Source organism: Carcharhinus amblyrhynchos, chromosome 11, assembly GCF_965287045.1.
Source record: "Carcharhinus amblyrhynchos chromosome 11, sCarAmb.v2.hapA, whole genome shotgun sequence".
In the NCBI taxonomy this organism is placed as follows: Eukaryota; Metazoa; Chordata; class Chondrichthyes; order Carcharhiniformes; family Carcharhinidae; genus Carcharhinus; species Carcharhinus amblyrhynchos.
The window spans coordinates 80,116,637-80,135,132 of NC_137334.1; the positions used below are offsets into that span (position 1 = coordinate 80,116,637).

Consider the following 18,496-nt stretch of genomic DNA (forward strand, 5'->3'; position numbering starts at 1 on the left):
AGTGCCGGATTGCCAATCATCCTGCTCTCGTTCAAATGCCACTGTTTACCGTACAAAATGGCTAAAGTACATTAGGATCCAGCTGTGTAAAATTATGTTAACAAAGCAAGAGGCATCCTCCATACTTGTGCTACAAGCAATATTCTTCCAGAGCGCAGTGCTCTGCCGTCCATTGAGCAACACGCAAACACTTCTCGAGGGATAGTCTGGATTTTAACTTTGGATTTTTCATTGGTTAAATAAATGGACACTTTAAATAATAGCAAAGAAATCAAACATTTTCAATTTGGCTCTGTGAGTGCAAGCTAAGTCTGTTATTTTTCTCTCACTCCAACCGCTGTGCTGATGGTTGTCAGGTGGGGGGCTGTTAAGGCTTGACAGAGAGAAGACACTACCCATTGCTGTTGCTCTCTGCTCTTGCTGCTAAGAGACAGGGAGACTAACATTGTTGGTGACTACAGCCCAGTCAGACCTCCAGTCACTTCATATATTGACAGTATCGTCGCCTGTTTTAATGGAAGATTGTTGCAGGTGGCACGGAACGAAAAGGAATCTTTGCGAGAGAGAGAATCAGCAACCAGTGTTTATTTTAAAAAAACATGTCCTGATTTGCGTGCTGCTCGAAAGACTTTTTCTAATCCCTTCACTCTTTCCAGCTCACTCACACAACATCTACTCACCGCCTCCGAGTCATCGAATCCATGCAGGTATAGATTGTCGTACATGGAGCTCTGATAAACCAGCACTGCTGATAAACACCACAGAATATAAATATGTCAGCCTGGCTGCAAATGGGGAGCCAGGAGGCCCAGGAACCCAGCGTCTGCCGATGTCTGTTACAGAGATGCGTAGCCCAGTCACGAAGCACAGAGAGAGGGAGAGAGAGAGAGACAGAGAGACGCTATTCATTCACATCATGGAGAGAAGGTTATCCCCAGAGGCTGCTCAGACCTGGCATTTCTCTGCCTTTCAACTACAGAATAAAAAGCATCCTCTCCTCATCAGGTCCTGATGACACAGCCGGGAGGGGAGTCTGTGATTGGCTGAGAGAGACTCCAGTTAGCTGAGAACAGCCTTTGTTCCTCTAGCCTGTATATGTGGAGCCGATGGCAAAGGGGGGAAAGAGCTTCATCACCTCCTGAAGTGGTTTGATAAATTCCTCCTGCGTTAGATAAGCAAGTTATTTTTAGTCATTTTTTCACAGGGACGTCCGTGTTCAGCCGGTCGCACATATTCACTTTCGTATCCCTATTTTGACATGATCACCAGAAGATGTACAATTAATCTGCCTCTGTGTTTTCAGGGAAATTACATGCAGAACACGCCTATGGGATATTCCTATTGGTGGGCCAACTGAAGCATGTAAGCATTCCTATTATTTCAGCTAATTTCACACTTAGCATAAGCTTATTTGCATCAATGTGCAGCTCCTTAAAGAGAAAGCATGACTTCATTAGGGACAGACAGGCCCTGTTCAATAAAATAATTAGCACATCACTGTCTCTTTAAGGCTCCAGTATGTTTTTTTCTAGCCGAGGTCTGTGGAGTCCAAATACATGTTTTTAAACCTCTTGTGTCTGGGTGGCAACACTTTCTAATTCAGGTGTCCTTGTCTAAAGCAACTGCCTCTTATAATGTTCCTTAGTTACGCAGCCCATTATACCAGTGCTGCTTTATGGAATATTAACAGGGATTTTGTTTTTTTTTATCATAAAGTTACTGTTTGCCACACACATTTTCTTGTTTATTATCTGTGCCTGCAAAGGAGTTGAGGGCAAGTACAGACAACAAGGATGTTCACTCTTCACTTTCAAAGATAATAACCTCAGGGAGTACAGGTGCAATTTTCTATATCATTAAGGTGATCCACGCTTATAGTTACCATTACTGAAACCAAACGAAAGGATCTGGAATTGGAATTTGAACTGAGAAAAGCAATTACAACCTGAACTTGATTTTCCTTTCTAAACTCGTTCACGGGATGCGAGCTCGGCCAGTATTTGTTGTCCATCCCTCCTTGGTCTTGAGGTAGTGAGCTGCCTTCTTGAACCCCTGCAGTCCATAAGGTGTTGGTGCACCCACAGTGCTGTTAGAAAGGGATTTCCAGCTTTTTGACCCAGTGGCAGTGAAGGAGCGATGATACATTTCCAAGTCAGGATGGTGCATGGCTTGGTGGGGGCCACGAAGGGGATGGGGTCCCTTGCATCTGCTGTCCTTGTCGTTCCAGGTGATAGTTCCGGTTTGAAAAGTGCTGTCGAAGAAACCTTGGCGCGTTGTCGCCACGCATCTTGTACATGGTGCACACTACTGCCACTCTGCATTGGGTAACGAGGGGAGTGAGTGTTTAAGGTGGAGATGGGGTTCTGGTCAAAGCAGGCTGCTTTGTCCTGAATGCTATGGCACTTCTTGTCTATTGTTGGAACTGCAGTCATCTCACAAATAGAGGTTATTGCATCACATTTTTGCACTGTGCCTTGAATTAAGAAAAGTGACTGGAAATTGGTGTTAAACTCAGAGGAGAAAAAGGATTTTGAATTAAAACTGCAAGTGTATATCAGCTCCTGTGCAACTTATGATAGCAATAAATTATATGTATAACTTCAAGAGAATTGTAGTTTGACTTATTTAGATAGGGACATGAACAGGCAGGGGAGAGGGATACAGACGGTTGGTCTAGATAGGACAACATGATTGGTGCAGGATTAGTGAGCCAAAGAACCTGTCCCTGTGCTGTACTGTTTTTTCTTCTTTTTTCTTTGACAGCAACAGGTGACTGGTGTCATTTTTGTGACTGGTTAACAAGAGTGTGAAATAAATGTGGCAAAATGATTTGTAACTAAACTGAACAGGTGTAGAAAGGGTTAATCCAACAGCCCTGAAGACAACCGATGCAATATGTACTATTATTCATTTTTCATTATCATGTAGTTTTGATAATCTTTAAATTTTCCCTTTAAGCAGAGAAATACAAGTCAATTTAAAGTGCTACTGGGTTGTTAGGGCTGTCGGTTCCAGCATGATGTAATGAGAGGTTTAAGGACAAACATGTCATTGCATATTGATGCCTGGGCCACGATATTTAGGTTGGTGTGGTTTCCCTTCCCTGTCACCCAAAATGGTGATGAAGAACCAATTCAGGCTGACGCAGAGTGGCACGGGGGCACAGTGGTTAGCACTGCTGCCTCACCGTGCCAGGGTTTGATTCCTGGTTTGGGTCACCGTCTATGCAGACCCTGCATAGGCTCTGTGTCTGTGCTCTGGTTTCCTCTCACAGTCCAAACGATGTGCTGGTTAGGTGCACTGGCCGTGCTAAATTCTCCCTCAAGAACAGGCACCTAAGTGTGGGCGATTAGGGGATTGTCACAGTATCTTCATTGCAGTGTTAATGTAAGCCTACTTGTGATTGATAAATAAACTTCAAAACACAGCCACTTAACACTCCGATGAGCACTAAGTGTCTGAAGGGATGCCCTTCTGCCCCTCAGTCAGGAGGGAGTGCTACCTCAGAGATCTGCCAGCCAATCTGGTTAGCTACCGGCTTTCGAGTCTCAGCAGCGCCAGAAGCTGCGGTGGACAGGATAGGAATTGCAAGTGGTTCCCAGAGTCTCAGGGCGGAATTCTCCCACCTGAGACAAAGGGCAGGATTTTCTATCCTCCCCGTGGGATGTTTGGCAGCAGCAGGGACAGCCCACCATTGGCTGGCAGCAGGATCTTCTGGTCCCACCATTGTTTGCATCCTCGGCTGCCAGGGAATCCGTGGCAGGGGTGTTGCTGTCGGTGGAACTGGAAGAAGCTGCTGATGGAAATAGCTGGAAAATTTCAGGCTGAGTCTTGTGGCAGGGATGGAATTGTGCAGAGACCAGTGGGAAGCAACACCGGTCCCAACTGCATTCATCATGCAACCTGTGTCATATTCCATGGCAGGGCTGACCTGATGATGCATAGCCCACCTTCCTGTCCAGCACCCAACATCACTGACCCTTTATTGAAGATGGAAGATGGATCTCCAGGAACATCTTCTAAAGCTGGGAGATGGACCTCCTCGATGCCATTGAACCTGTTAGATGCTCCTCCAACCCACTGGTGTGGTGTTCCAGGGTCGAGCAATGCCGGTAGCCTCCATTCTGAACTCTGGAGCAGCCCCAGGCATTGTTCAGGTGAGTTCCAACATCGGTTGTTCCAGGTAAGTTTTACACTAGAGTATTTTCTCACTGCCACTGCGGAGAATCAGACATAGGTGAAAGATTCTAGATGAGCCTTCATCTGCACCCCCTTAACAAGATGCAAATCAGTTTCATGCCAGCCTGTCGAGGGTTTCCCAATCCATCCTAGTGGGCATCAGTGGAAGATATCACTGGGACATTTAAGCAAGCATGGAACCGAATCTTGAACTCTTAACCAAATTCTCCCCTCTTGCCCGCCATTGAACCCGCTAGTGAGACCATGGGAGAATTCCACCCAAAGTCCCTGAAATCCAGGACTGGGTAAGTGTGGGGCTGTCAGGGTGAGCAAGATGCAGTTTGTTGGGCAGAGTGGAAATGGGGCTGGAAAGACAGGCAGAGGAGAAAGGAGAACCCAAGAGGACAATGTGCCCTTCGCTGAAAGGAGGTTGTTGACAGGGGAAAACCCCTACCCCTAACTTAAACTAAGGCCTGATTGGAGTCACTTTGCAGGCTTCCCCCCATCTCTGAGCCCCTCCCGCCAGCCCGGAAACTGACGCTGGATGGTGAATGGCCCTTAAGTCATTGCTAAGTGGAAACTATCAGGAAAATTAAGATCAGTAATATGGGATATTAAAATTCCCCATATAGGGAGCTGCGTAATATTTGTATAATAACGTAACGTAGGATTGTATACATTGTCATATCAAGGAAATAAGAGAAATATTTGACAAATGGCCAATTACATGAAGTAAAAGCTAAATACTGTGGATGCTGGAAATCTGAAATAAAAACAGAGATTGCTGGGAAAGCTCAGCAGTTCTGACAGTGTCTGTGAACAGATAAACAAAGTTAACATGCATGAGAGTCACGGTGGCACAGTGGTTAGCACTGCTACCTTACAGTGCAGGGACCTGGGTTCAACGCTGGCCTTGGGTGACTGTCTATGTGGAATTTGTTCGTTCTCTCCATGTCTGCGTGGGTTTCCTCCCTCACTCCAAAGATGTGTAGTTTAGGTAGATTGGCTGTGCTAAATTGTCCCTTGGTGTCTAGGGTAAGTGTGCGGGGTTATGGGGATAGGACCTGGGTGGGATTGCTGTTGGTGTTGGCTCGATGGGTGAATGGCCTCTTTCTGCATTATAGGGATGCTATGATTCATATGGACTTGAAATGCTAATTCTGTTTTTCTCTCCCCAGACGCTGCCAGATCTGCTGAGATTTTATAACATTTTCTGTTTTTGATTACACTTAGTATTTTCATTTGGAAATAACTAAAATTCTGGGCTTAGGATTATCACATATTTGAATCACTCATTGTAATGTGATTTTTGAATGTCTCTTTAATGTATTCCAAATGCTTAAGAAGTCATGTGGCACAGTGGGTAGCAACCCTACCTCTGAGCCAAAAACTCAAATTCAAGTCCCACCCAAAGCATTGATGGCCAAGGAAGATATATTCATTTATTTTTATTCATTGGTGAGACATGGACCTCACTATCTGGCCAGCATTTACTGCCCATCCTTAGTTGCCCGAGGGCAGCTGAGAGTCAACCACATTGCTGTGGTTCTGGAGTCACATGTAGGCTACACCAAGCAATGATGGCAGAATTCCTTCACTAAGGAGCATTAATGAACCAGATGGGTTTTTCCAACAATTGACAATGGTTTCACGGTCATCGGTAGATTCCTAATTCCAGATTTTTTTTTACTGAATTGGAATTCCTGCCATGGCAGGATTCAAACCCGGACCCCAGAATATTAGCTGAGTTTCTGGATTAATAGTTTAGCAATAGTACCACCAGGCCATCGCCTCCCGTTATGACATGGTCAAACAGGTTGAGTATGTCAACCTTCCAAACATGGAAGAGGGGGAGAGACTCCAGGTCAGCCATACTTGGTGTGGAGTGGTACCATTCAAGATGTAAGTCTCTGGTGACAGACTGGTGACCTGTTCTGGAAATAATAGCTATGGAAACAGATAAAAGTCTGCCTTAGTGCACCACTAAGTGCAGGAAGAGAATTGGGAATACTATATGCTATATTGGGAATATGTAAAATGCTGAAAAGACTCAGCCGATCTAGCAGCACCTATAGAGAGAAAAATCGGGATAGCATTTCATGTCCATACAGACTCGAAATGTTAATGTTGTCTATTTCTTCACAGTCAGACCCGCTGAACTTTTCCAGAATTTTCTGTTTTAGTTTTCCTGACTGTTTCCAGCAGGCTAACGATGTAACCCCCTTACTTCCTTATCTTCTTGATAGTTTCACTCTTGTTCCATCTAGTTGTTATTCCAGAATCTTTACAGCTGACTTCAATTTTCAAGTGCCGATCGAAACTATTTCACTGTCACAAGCTAAAGAGATAAGCAGGCAGACTCTTCAGTGCAGTAGTGAAGTGCCATTTTTGTTTCATATGTTATACTGCTATTTAAAGAAGGGAATGGAGTTTTGTGGTGTAGGAGTCTATATTCGCACTGGAGGCTAACCACACCAAAAACAGATTATTTGGTCACTTAAATCAACACTGTTCTTGGGAACCTGCTGTGTGCTACATAGTTGGCACACATGTCTAAAAAAATGTCAATATAATTCAATGAAGTGCACCAAAGCACTTCCAAGAAGCTCGAACTTTGCAAAAGAAATGTGTTTTTATTTCTTCACAACAGCAAATAAAAAGGTGCGAGAGGTTTTGAAAATATAGCAGAGTCCTGCAACATCTAAGGAGTCATCATTAACAGTCGCAAGATCTCCAGCAGGCATTCCCTTTAAGGGCTTTTTCAAGTTGTCTACAAAAGAGGTCATTGTGAAAAAGTGCTTGGGTGTTGGAAAGTAACAACATTTCATCGATCTCTAACCCCCCATTCCGACATTGGATGCACATTGAATTAAAACGTGATCCAAAAACAATTCACACCATTTCTTACTGCACGATAGTTGTAAATATATCCCCAAGCTATTATAGAAAGCTACGATTCCAGCTAATTCCAGCCTCAGGTCACTGTCTTTGTGGAGTTTGCACGTTTTCCCCATGTCTGTATGGGTTTCCTCCGGGTGCTCCAGGTTCCTCCCACAGCCCAAATATGTGCAGACTAGGTAGACTGGCCATGCTGAATTGCCCCTTAGTGTCAGGGGATTAGAGGGTAAATATGTGGGTTTATGGGAATAGGGATTGGGTGGGATTGTTGTCAGTGTAGACTCGGCAGGCTGAATGGCACAGTAGTGATTCTATGAAAAACATTTTTCTAACCTGAGCAGATTCAAACATCATTGGAATGCTATGAACTTGTTGAGCACCCAGAAAAGAACATATAAATAGGAGTAGCCCACTTAAACCCTCAAGCTTGTTCTGCCTTTCAAGTAGATCACGATCTGCATCTACCCAGCCTTGGTTCCTTGATCTGTAAGACCTCAAACTGCCTATCAAACTGGTTTTAAATCTTCAATGACATAGCCTCAACAACTTTTTGGAGCAACAAATTCCAGATTTCCACTACTTTTGTGTGAAGAGGGGGGAATACATCCTTGGCTAAGCATGGAAGTTAAAGACAACATAAAGACAAAAACTAAGGCATTCCATAATGTAAAGACCAGGAGCAGGCTGGAAAACTGGGAAACTTTTAAAGGTCAACAAAGGGTTAATAAGAGCAAAGGTGCAAAATATAATGAAGGATACCAAAAGCTTCTACCAGTATAGAAAAGGGAAGAGAGTAGCGAAAGTCAATGTTGGTCTCTTGGAGGATGAGACCAGGGAATTAGTGGTGGAACACAGATCTGGCAGAGATATTAAACTACTATTTTGCCTCAGTTTTTACAGTGGAGGACACTGGCACCATCCCAATAGGAACAGATCACATAGAGGAAATAGAAAGGGACAAATTTAGAACAATCATCATCAATAGGGAAATAGTACAAAACAAGCTATTGGGATTAAAGGCAGACAAGTCCCCAGGGCCTGATGGCCTACATCCTCAAGTGTTAAAGGAAGTGGCAACAGAGGTTGTGAATCCATTGTTTAAAATATTCCAAAATTCGTTGGCTGTGGGAAAGGTTCCAGTTGATTGAAAAATATAATGCCCTTATTCAAAAAGAGAGAGAAGCAGAAAGTAGGAAAGTATAGACCAGTATGTTTAATGTCTGTTGTTGGGAAATGGTTAAAATCCATTCTTAAAGAAGTAATAACAGGACATTTGGAAAGTCAAAACATAATCCATCACAGTCAGTGTGGTTTTATGAAGGGTAAATCATGGTTGACTAATTTGCTAAAGTTTTTTGAAGATGTAACAAGCAAGTGGATAATGGGAGCACTGTATACATAGTATATCTGAACTTCAGGAAGGCATTTGATAAGGTATTGCACAGAAGGTTAATGCACAAGCTAAAATCACATAGGGTTAGGAGTAATTTGTTAGCTTGGAAAGAAAACTGGATAATTGACAGAAGACAGAGAGCGAGTTGGGCGAAATGGATCTTCTTCTGGTCACTAGTGATGCCATCAGGGTTCAGGCCTCGGGCCCCATCTATTACATTAATGATTTTGATAGAGAGACAGAAGGTACTGTAGCCAAATTTGCAAATGACACTCAAATAGTTGGGATAGTAAGTTGCAATGAGGAAATAAGAAATTTACAAATGAATGTAGATAGGTTAATTGAGTGGGCCAAATGTGGCAGATGGAGTTTAATGTGGATAAATGTGAGGTTATCTATTTTGATTAGAAAAATGGAAAGGCAACAAAAATTGCACAGGTTGGCACAGGCTGGCACTACCAGTGTCAACATGGCAGTGACAATCTGTGCTAGGGCAATGCCCAAGCATGGCCCTCTTCCCCCTAGGGGGTACAGTCATCTTGGAGGCCCTAGCAGGAACCCGTTTTGATCTTCATAAAGCTGTTGTGAACCTCACCGGCATGAGGTTTGAATATTCGGTGGATGGTGGATGGTGATGTGGCATACAGGCCATTCAATAATATGTTGATTCATAAAAAATTCCTACTATCAACTCCCCAGTTTTGTCCTCTGAAGGGCAATTGTTGACTTTAGCTACTCTACTCTTTTTTTTAATGTACTTACGGGATTCTTTTTCTATCCAATTTTATATTTGGTGCTAGATTTCTTTCATTATTTACCTTTTCTCTTTTCATTATTTTGTTAGTAACCTTTTATTGGTCTTTAAAAGTTTCCCAATCCTCCAGCCTGCCATTGACCTTTGCAATATTGTATGATTTAGTTTTTTGCTTTTATGTCCTCTTCAATAATCTTCACCAAGACCATCTGCGTCTGGCTCTGTAACATTGCCTCAGCTCATTCACAGCTGAAACACACAGTCATGGCCTTGCTACATACAATGCTCTCCTGACCGGCCTCCCATTTTCGACCATCAGTGAATTTAAACTCATATGGAGCACTGCTCCTGTATCCCAACTCATGCCAAATCCATATGCCGTTAACATACCTTAACAGCCAACCTAGTAACATCTCAACTTTGAAAATAAGGAGAAGAATTTTAAATCCTCCATGACCTTGTCCATCCCAATCTCTGCCAGTCATAAGAATCTCTTGAGATCGCAATGCTTTTATAATTCGGGCCTCTTGCGCATTTGAATTTTAATTCCTCCCAGACAGGACACTGTGTCATCAGTGCCAAGGCCCTAGGCTCTGAAATTCCCTCCCTAAAGCATTCCACCTCCCCACATGTCTTTCTTCTTTTATGATGCTCCTTAAAACCTATCTCTCTGACAGAGCCCTTTGTTCACCTGTCCCATTACCTCCTTATCGTAGAATCATACAAGCCCTACATTGCGAAAGGAGGCCATTCAGCCCATCACAACTTCACCAATTCTCTGACAGAGCAGCTTACCCAGGCCCAACCCCTGCCCTAACCCCGTAACCCCATGCATTTACCCCACTAATCTGCACATCTTTGGCCACTAAGGGGCAATTTAGCATGGCCACTCTTTGGAGTGTGGGAAGAAACCAGAGCACCCGGAAAAAACCCACGTAGACACAGGAAGAATGTGCAAACTTCATACAGACAATTCCCCAAGGCTGGAATCGAACCTGGGCCCCTGGTGCTGCAAGGGAACAGTGTGAACCACTGTGCATTTTATATGGCTCAATGTGAAATTTTGTTTGATATCTGCCCTACGAAGAACTTTTGGACATTATTAAAGGTGCTATATGAATGCAAGTTGTTGTTGTTGGACATCTGGGGTTTATAAATGAAGACTATAACTTACCTAAGAACGTATATTTTTAACGGTGCAAAGTCCTGGTCATTATCTATGTGATCCTCTCTGAACCTGAAAGAAACCATGTTCCTGGGAACGTCAGTTATGAATGAGGCATGAGGTTAAAGAATTGCTCTTCGTAGATAGATCCTTCAGCTTTGGTATCTGAAAAATTTCTAAGGTTTAAGTTAATGTTCTTTGAAAAGAGTCCAAATGAACACCTTTTCATTGGGACAATTGAACAGGTATATAAACTGACATTTCTGTATGCACATCATATTAATCATACAGTCTGGTATTGGCTAAGAAGGGGTCACCTTAAGGTACAATTAAACAGAGTCGTCAGGCAGAATTTTCCAGCCACACTTGCCCCGAGGCTGGAAAATTTTACCCGAGGTCAACAGATCTTTGCATGGTCTGTGTGTCACCCGCTATGATTCCCATGGTGGTGGTGGGGGGGGGTGGGGTGGGGGGGAGAGGTGTGGAGGATGGGAGTAGTGTCATGCAGTGTTGAAAAGGCCCTTCGGCCCATCAAATCTGCACAGACAATAACTACAACTACCGAAGTGTTAATTTTATTTTCCTGCACCCATCCCATATGTTTAGTGATAATTGTCTTTGAATAGAGGAATGGAAAGAGAGAGAACGGAAATTCTGCTAATGCATCGGTGACTGGAATTAAAAATATAGATGTGATATTCATAAAATTATCCTTGTTACTACCATCTTCTAAGGACTGAATCAAGTCCTGATATCGACAGTACAGCGATGTCAAGAATGACAGACAGGCTTCATGGCAATTCCTTTCCGTTTGTATCAACCCCATTCCAATAGAGCATCCTTACAGTTTTGCAAGAAATATCAAATCAGGAAAGGCTTTACAAATGCATTTATGATGCTGTGGTCCAAAGAAATTCATGGGCTCAGTGAGATTTCACTGTGATAATTCAATTTGTATTCTGAACAAGAACACAAAATGTCTCAGTTATATTTCACCCACGTGATCTGCCTTAAAAGCCCATTGATTTTCAACTCATCACTGATCTATTAATAGCAATTTTTAAAAAACTTTCATATATCCATTTAAAAGTACACAAGGAAATCAATTTTACACAAGCAGCATAATGAACCTTACAGAGATTCTGAGAGAAGCGTTTTTGGCATCAGCTCACCAATGCAAAAAGCAAAGTGTAATGATGCCAGGTAGCAGATCACAATGAAGGTAACAATTCACAGCAGATAGACAGGAAGCCAAGAGGTCAAATCCTACACAGCAAATCAGACTCTAGCATGACGGCAACAGGTTTGGCCTTCAAACTTACATCTTATCTTCTAAGCTGCCATGACTCATTGCAAACGTTCCATTGCAGGGGCTCACCTAAATCTTAAATTTTCTTTCTAATGCTGATGAATCTGCTTCACAGTTTCCCATGTTTTCTGCTTCAAAACGTGACTATTTACATTTAATGGAAACAGTAATCCGCTGTCCTTCTTGGCTTTACACCTAAGACCATCCAATCGTTGGCACAGTGGTAAGTACTGCTGCCTCACAGCGCCAAAGACCCGGGTTCGATTCCCAGCTTGGGTCACTGTCACTGTGGAGTCTGCACATTCTTTCCGTTTCCTCTGGGTGCTCCAGGTTCCAACAGTCTGAAAGATGTGCTGGTTAGGTGCCTTGGCTGTGCTAAATTCTCCTTCAGTGTACCCGAACAGGTGCCAGAATATGGTGGCTGGGGGATTTTCACAGTAACTTCATTGCAGTGTTAAAGTACTTGTGACACTAATAAATAAACTTAAAACTTGTAATAAAAAAGGCAAATAGGATTCTCAGATAATCCAAATTCCTTCAATTGACCCTGCCTTTGTCACATTTTCAGGTATTCCTGATCCAAAACACTCACTGTGTGAAAAGCTTTCTCCTCTTGTCGCCATTGCTTCATTTTGCTAATTACCTTAAATCTGTGCCCTCTGATTCTCAATCCTTTCTCCCTCTCTTCTCTGTCCAGACTCTTCATCACCAAATCTCCTTATGAGGGTGGCACGGTGGGCACAGTGGTTAGCACTGCTGCTTCATAGCTCCAGGGACCTGGGTTTGATTCCCGTCTTCGGATGACTGTCTGCGTGGAGTTTGCACGTTCTCCCCATATCTACATGGGTTTCCTCTGGGTGCTTCAGTTTCCTCCCACACTCCAAAGATGTACAGGTTAGCTTGATCAGCCATGGTAAATTGCCAATTATTGTTAAAGGGATTAGCAGGGTAAATATTTGAGGTTACGGGGATAGGGCTTGGGTGGGATTATTGTCGGTACAAACCCCACTGGCCAAATTGCCTCCTTCTGCACTGTAGGGATTCTATAATTGTTTCTTTTCCAATGAATACTCTTCCAGCCTCTCTAATCTGTCAATCTAACTGGAATCCCTGGAATCGTTCTTAGTAATCTTTTCTGCATCCAATATAATACTTTCACATCCTTTCTAAAGTGTGGTCCCCAGAATTAAATGCAATTTTCTAGTTGAGGCAGAAACAATGTTCTATACGGGGTTAACATAACTTGCTTGCTCTTGTACTCTATGCCCCAATTGATAATGCCTAGGATGTTCTGTGCTTTACTAACCATTCTCTCAAGCTGCCTTGTCATTTTCAATGGAGAGTACACATATACACCCAGTTCCCTTGGATCCCAAATGCTTTTTGAACTTCACACATTATAACGTCTCTCTGCATTCTCCCCACCAATTCTAATCGCTTCACACATTTCTGCATTAAATTTAATCTGCCACTTATCTGTCCGTTTCACCAACTTATTTGTATCCTTTTTGAAATTTTACATTATCCTTCGCATGGTGCACAATTGCAAGTTTCGTATGATTCACAAATTTTGGAATTGTGCCCTGTACATCAATGTTTAGGTCTTTTGCATATATCAGGAAGAGCAGGGATCCCAACACCAATTCCAGGAGAACTCCACAATAGACTTTTCTCCTGTATGAAAACTAATGTCACCACTACTCTCTGTATCCTGTCACTAAACCAATTTCACATCCATGTTGTTACTATCACTTTTGTTCCATGAGTTTTAACTCTGCTCACAATTCTGTTTTCGGCAGTATATCAAATGCCTTTTGGAAGTCCATGTACACTGCACCAACCGCATTACCATGTCTTCAACTCATCAAAAATCTCAAGTGATAATATCCAGGTCAGAAACTCCAAAGTGCTTTATATAGTCCACCTGAGTCATCAATTTGAACTTGGGCTAAGGTAGGCATGAGATGTTTCACTCCAGGCATGATTCAAATGACCCACTAGGGAGCTTTTCTCAAACAAAGTTTATTTAAGAATACAGTTGACATTTCGCAATACCTTTTACCAATTACTGACAAGAAAAAAAACATGGTATTGTATAAAGCATAACAACTATATGAAATGCTGCAACCAAACAAACTTCCTTAAAACATACCTCTACCACAGGCTTAGCATAGAAAATCAGAATGCTCACATGATGTTGGAGCTTACTCCTTTGGTTAGAGAATTGAAACTCTGACTTCCCAGCCTTGTAACTTCCAGCAGACTTCGAGGTAGAGATTATGCCTCTAGTTTTTCCCAGCAAACCACTCCAAGAGACAGAGACACTCTAGTCACTGGCTAGAAACTCACTAGCAGCAGAGCTTTCACTCCAGGAAGGCAAGAAGACCTGCTTCCAGCTAGCCAACAAAATTTACAATATCAGGAAGAGAAGGAGAGACAACCTGCCTGCAATTTGAAAACCAGCTTAGCATCTGACTCTGAACCAAACTGAAAGGAAAAGAAAGAACTCCTGTCACCTGACCTATCCATCATTCCTTCTCCAACAATTCAGGGTCATGAAAAAAAATCCTGGACACGGCATGAGGCCCAGAGTAAAAACCAACAAAACCCCATTTGAACCACTGAAGCAGTAATAAAAGGACTTCTAAACAGGCATGAAAAAAATCACAGCTTGCTCACAAACTGCAGAGAACATGATTATAAAAAAATACATTTCTTAAAGGTGCAGTAATGTCACATAAGCATGTTAGTTAACCATGACTCTCCCTTGTAAATTCATGCTATCTTGTCTTAATTACCCTGCATTTGCCCAAGTGACTATTAATTTTGTTTAATATTATTGCTTCTAAAGTTTTCCCCATCAAGGTTAAACTGACTGGTCTGTAGTTGCTGGCTTGTTTTACACTATTTTCGACAAGTGTATAACATTTGCAATTTCCTAGTCCATTAACCCTAACCCTAATCCTAACCCTTGAGTCAAAGGAAGGCTGGAAAATTTGGCCAGTGCCTCTGCAAGTTCCACTTTCACTTCCTTCTGGATCCTTGGATGCATCTCATCCAGCCCTGGTGCCTTATTGATGTAAAGTACAGGTCCCATATCCTCATCAATCTTAAACCCTTCTTGTGTCTGAACTAATTCTTCTTTCGCCATGGACTGCGAGGCATCTTCTTCTTTCTGTTAAGAATCCCGACTTACCTTTTCATCAGGCAGATGTCATGAAATACAAGTCCTGATAGGCATAGGATTTTCCACATATGCAGGAAATTGGGAGTGGACAGTACCTATGCAGTATGGTGTGGAGTTCTTCAGGCTGAGGACAAAGCCCCAGTAAGCTTGCGTGAAAGGAAAATGTCACAAAAGCTCCTATCATGGGACCAAGGAGCAGCATGCCATGTCTGAGAAGGAATCCCCAGAGAGGGGACAGGAAGAGGGTCTGGGAGAGGTGCCAGAGAAGGACCGCTGGGAGAGGAATCACCACCAAGACGGGGAGGCTACCTTTAGGAAGCACAGGGAGAGGAGCAAAGAAAGAGACTCCAAGTAATACAAGTGATGTGGTTGGCAGGCTCCAAGTTGCAATGGATTGAGAGAAGGCTGGGAGAAATGAGAAGGCAGCAGAAGGTTAGTTACTTTGTGCCACAGACTGCTGAGACAGTGGTAACTCTATGGAGCAGTAGTATTGAGCTCAGTATGACTGAAGAACTGGGATAATGTTTGTGAGTTGGTGCTTGGTTACAGACCCTGGAATTCAGAGAAACAGAATCTCAGACGATGAGATTGAAATTTGCCCAAATACCACTCTTTAACAATGTATATGCCTCTGTATATGCCAATGTATATGAAGGCATTTGAATTCCTTTCCATCTTGTTTTATGCCAGTCTTCTCTCAAATTCTCGCTTGGCGTTTCTTATTTGCTTTTGCAGTTCCTTTCTGAACCCTCTATAGTCAACTTGGTTCTCAGTAGTATTACTCGTAAGCAGGGTTTCTTTCTGTTCCACCTTAATCTCCATCTATTTTGTCATTCGTGGAGCTGTGCCCATTCGTGGGAATATATCTGGACTGCCCCTGAGCAAAAGCAGAAAAATGCTGGAAAATCTCAGCAAGTCTGGCAGCATCTGTGAAGACAGAGTAGAGCCAACATTTCGAGTCAGGATGACCCTTCATCAGAACTGAGGGAAAAGAGAGTCAGCAGAGATCATACTATGAGAGTAGGGAGCGGTGGTGGAACTGGGCAAAGGGTATGTAAATGAGCACTACGAAGGTGTTGAAAGTGTCTATTAAGTGATCAGAATGCCTGAATTGCAAAACCTGAAAAATCTTGGCTTTAAAGACAGCTTCTTTGTGCAGTTACAGTTCTGCCTGCTAATCTTTGATTCCAACATTGAAGCAGCTAAGGAGGGTTGGGCATCCGACACTACTCTGAGGAACTCTTACAGCAATATCCTGGAACTGAGGTGAGATACAACTCCAACCAGAGATTTTTTTACCCCTGATTATCATCAGATCTTAAATATTGAACATTTATTTTGCATTTCAATGCATTTTAATAAGCTTCAGTGTTTATCTTTATCTTTGCTGGAATTTCTTACTTAATGCAAGGACTACAAGAGACTGAAGAAGGTTCTCCACAGGCAACTAGGGATGGACAATTAAAGTGAATTTGCCAATATTACCCTCTGAAATGGCCAAGCCAGCCACTCAGTTCAAGGGTAATTAGGGCTGGGGCACAAATGCTGTCAGCAATGCCTACAGCCCATGAAAGAATAAGGAGAAAAAAAACTTTATTAACCAAAATTCAACCCAAAACTTTGCAAGTCAATGATTTTAATTCAGTTCAACTTGCCCGCACCTGTTTCATCTGCCTAATAATGGTATGGGTGGGTTACATCGGCTGGGATTTTTTGATGTGTTTTCCCATATCATGTGACATTTTCTCAATTAATCTCTTCTGCTATCGACAATTCCTCACCAGTGGCTGGCCTGATTGACTTCCAGTTGGGATGGGGTGGGCTCCAGAGCAGGCCTCAGCAAGAGGTAGGTCTGTTTCAAAACCCAGTGGTTGGGGTGAGGGTTTGATGGGGATCCGGTCCTCAGGGAAAGGTGGCCAATCCCAGAGAAGACTACATCCAATCCCACACCTTTCCTCAGGGAGGCGATAGCCGAGTGGTATTATCGTTAGATTATTAATCCGGAAACTCAGCTAATGTTCTAGGGACCCGGCTTCGAATCCCACCATTTGAATTCAATAAAAAAAATCTGGAATTAATAATCTACTGATGATTATGAAATCATTGTCGATTGTCAGGAAGAGCCCATCTCGTTCATTAGTGTCCTGTAGAGAAGAGAAATGAATCAAAAAAAAAATTGGAGATCTGGTTTGAGAGGTTTCTGTTTTTGATTTTGGGTGGTCCAGTCCTGGCAATGACTGATGTTTAATCTCGCTAAGTAATACAAGTACATTGAGGTTAACTATAGAGTCATAGAGTCATTGGGTTTAACAGCATGGAAAGAGGCCCTTTGGTCCATCCTGTCCATGCTGGCCTTCAAGCACCTATCTACTATCATCACATTTGCCAGCACCTTGTATGCTACGGTGTTTCAAGTGCTCATCAACATATTTCTTAAATGTTCTGAGGATTCCTGCTTCTACCACCCTTTCAGGCAGAGAGTTCCAGATTCCCACCACCCTCTAGGTGAAAACATTTTCCTCATATCTCCTATAAATCTCCTGCCCCTTAACTTAAATCTATATCTGTTGATTATTGACCCATCAACTAAGGGGAAAAGTTCCTTCCTATCCAACCTATCAATACCCCTAGTAATTTTATGCATCTCAACCGTGTCCCCCCTCAGCCTTCTCTGCTCCAAAGGAAACATCCCCAGTCTATCCAGTCTCTCTTGATAGCTGAAACGTTCCAGCCCAGGAAATATCCTGGTGAATCTCCTCCACATCTTCACTAATGTAATCACTTCCTTCCTATAGTGTGGCGACCAGTACTCCAGCTGTGGCCTAACCAGTATTTTATACGGCACCATCATAACCTGCCTGTGCTTCTATTCAATGCCTTTGCCAATAAAGGCAAGTATTCCAAATGCCTTCTTAACCATCTTATCCAACTGTCCTGTTGTCTTCGGAGATCTATGGACATGGACACCAAGGTCCCTCCGATCCTCTGCACCTCCGAGGAGCTGAACATTCATTGTATATTCTTTTGCCTTGTTAGTCCTCCACAATGTCTGGACATGTTCTTTCTGCCTGCAGAGAAAGGGGGCTGCACATGAATATATGTAGCTCCTAGCAAGTGTAAGTAAGCTACATTGTGAACCTGACTAATTAAGTCAAAGTGGTTGTTAGTGCAATTCCTGACACACTCAGGATTGTTCACAAAGTGTTGTCTAATCATGGAATCACATTTAATGTTGGACACTGTGTTCTGCAAGTGAAGACTTGCATTTACCTAATGGCTTATTACACCCCTTTTATACATCAGCCACATTACGCAGTGAATTTCTCAAAGCCCAGGCACTGTTGCTATGTTGTTCTGTGGGTTTAGTGAAAGCACTCCCATCACAAAGGTTAATGGTTATGCCTTCAAAGCCCAGGCAAGTTATTTGAGGCATAATCTGTAGTACAGTATGATTGCTGTGGCTAGGGAGAGAGAATATTGCACTGTCAAAAACATCAGGTGAGATTCTCCTACCCCCAAGCCACTGGCAGGAGGTGGCACGTTGTCTGCTAATGGCGAGATTCTCTGATCCTGCCACTGTCATTGGGAATTCCCACTGACATCACCCGATG

General features: G+C 42.9%; 1 protein-coding gene across 3 annotated transcripts in view; it reads right to left on the bottom strand.

Annotated features, from left to right (window-relative positions):
* cacnb4a (calcium channel, voltage-dependent, beta 4a subunit) overlaps positions 1-18,496 on the bottom strand; it is a 233,842-nt gene that overhangs the window by 188,382 nt on the left and 26,964 nt on the right. The window contains exon 1 of one of the 3 annotated variants that reach the window (XM_080198301.1): positions 681-990. The exons of the other annotated variants lie outside the window; for them this stretch is intronic. Within the exon in view, the coding sequence (XP_080054427.1) occupies positions 681-725 (45 nt within the window). The 5' untranslated portion in view covers positions 726-990. Of the gene's footprint in view, positions 1-680; positions 991-18,496 lie in introns of those variants that run through there. 3 annotated transcript variants of the gene reach the window in all.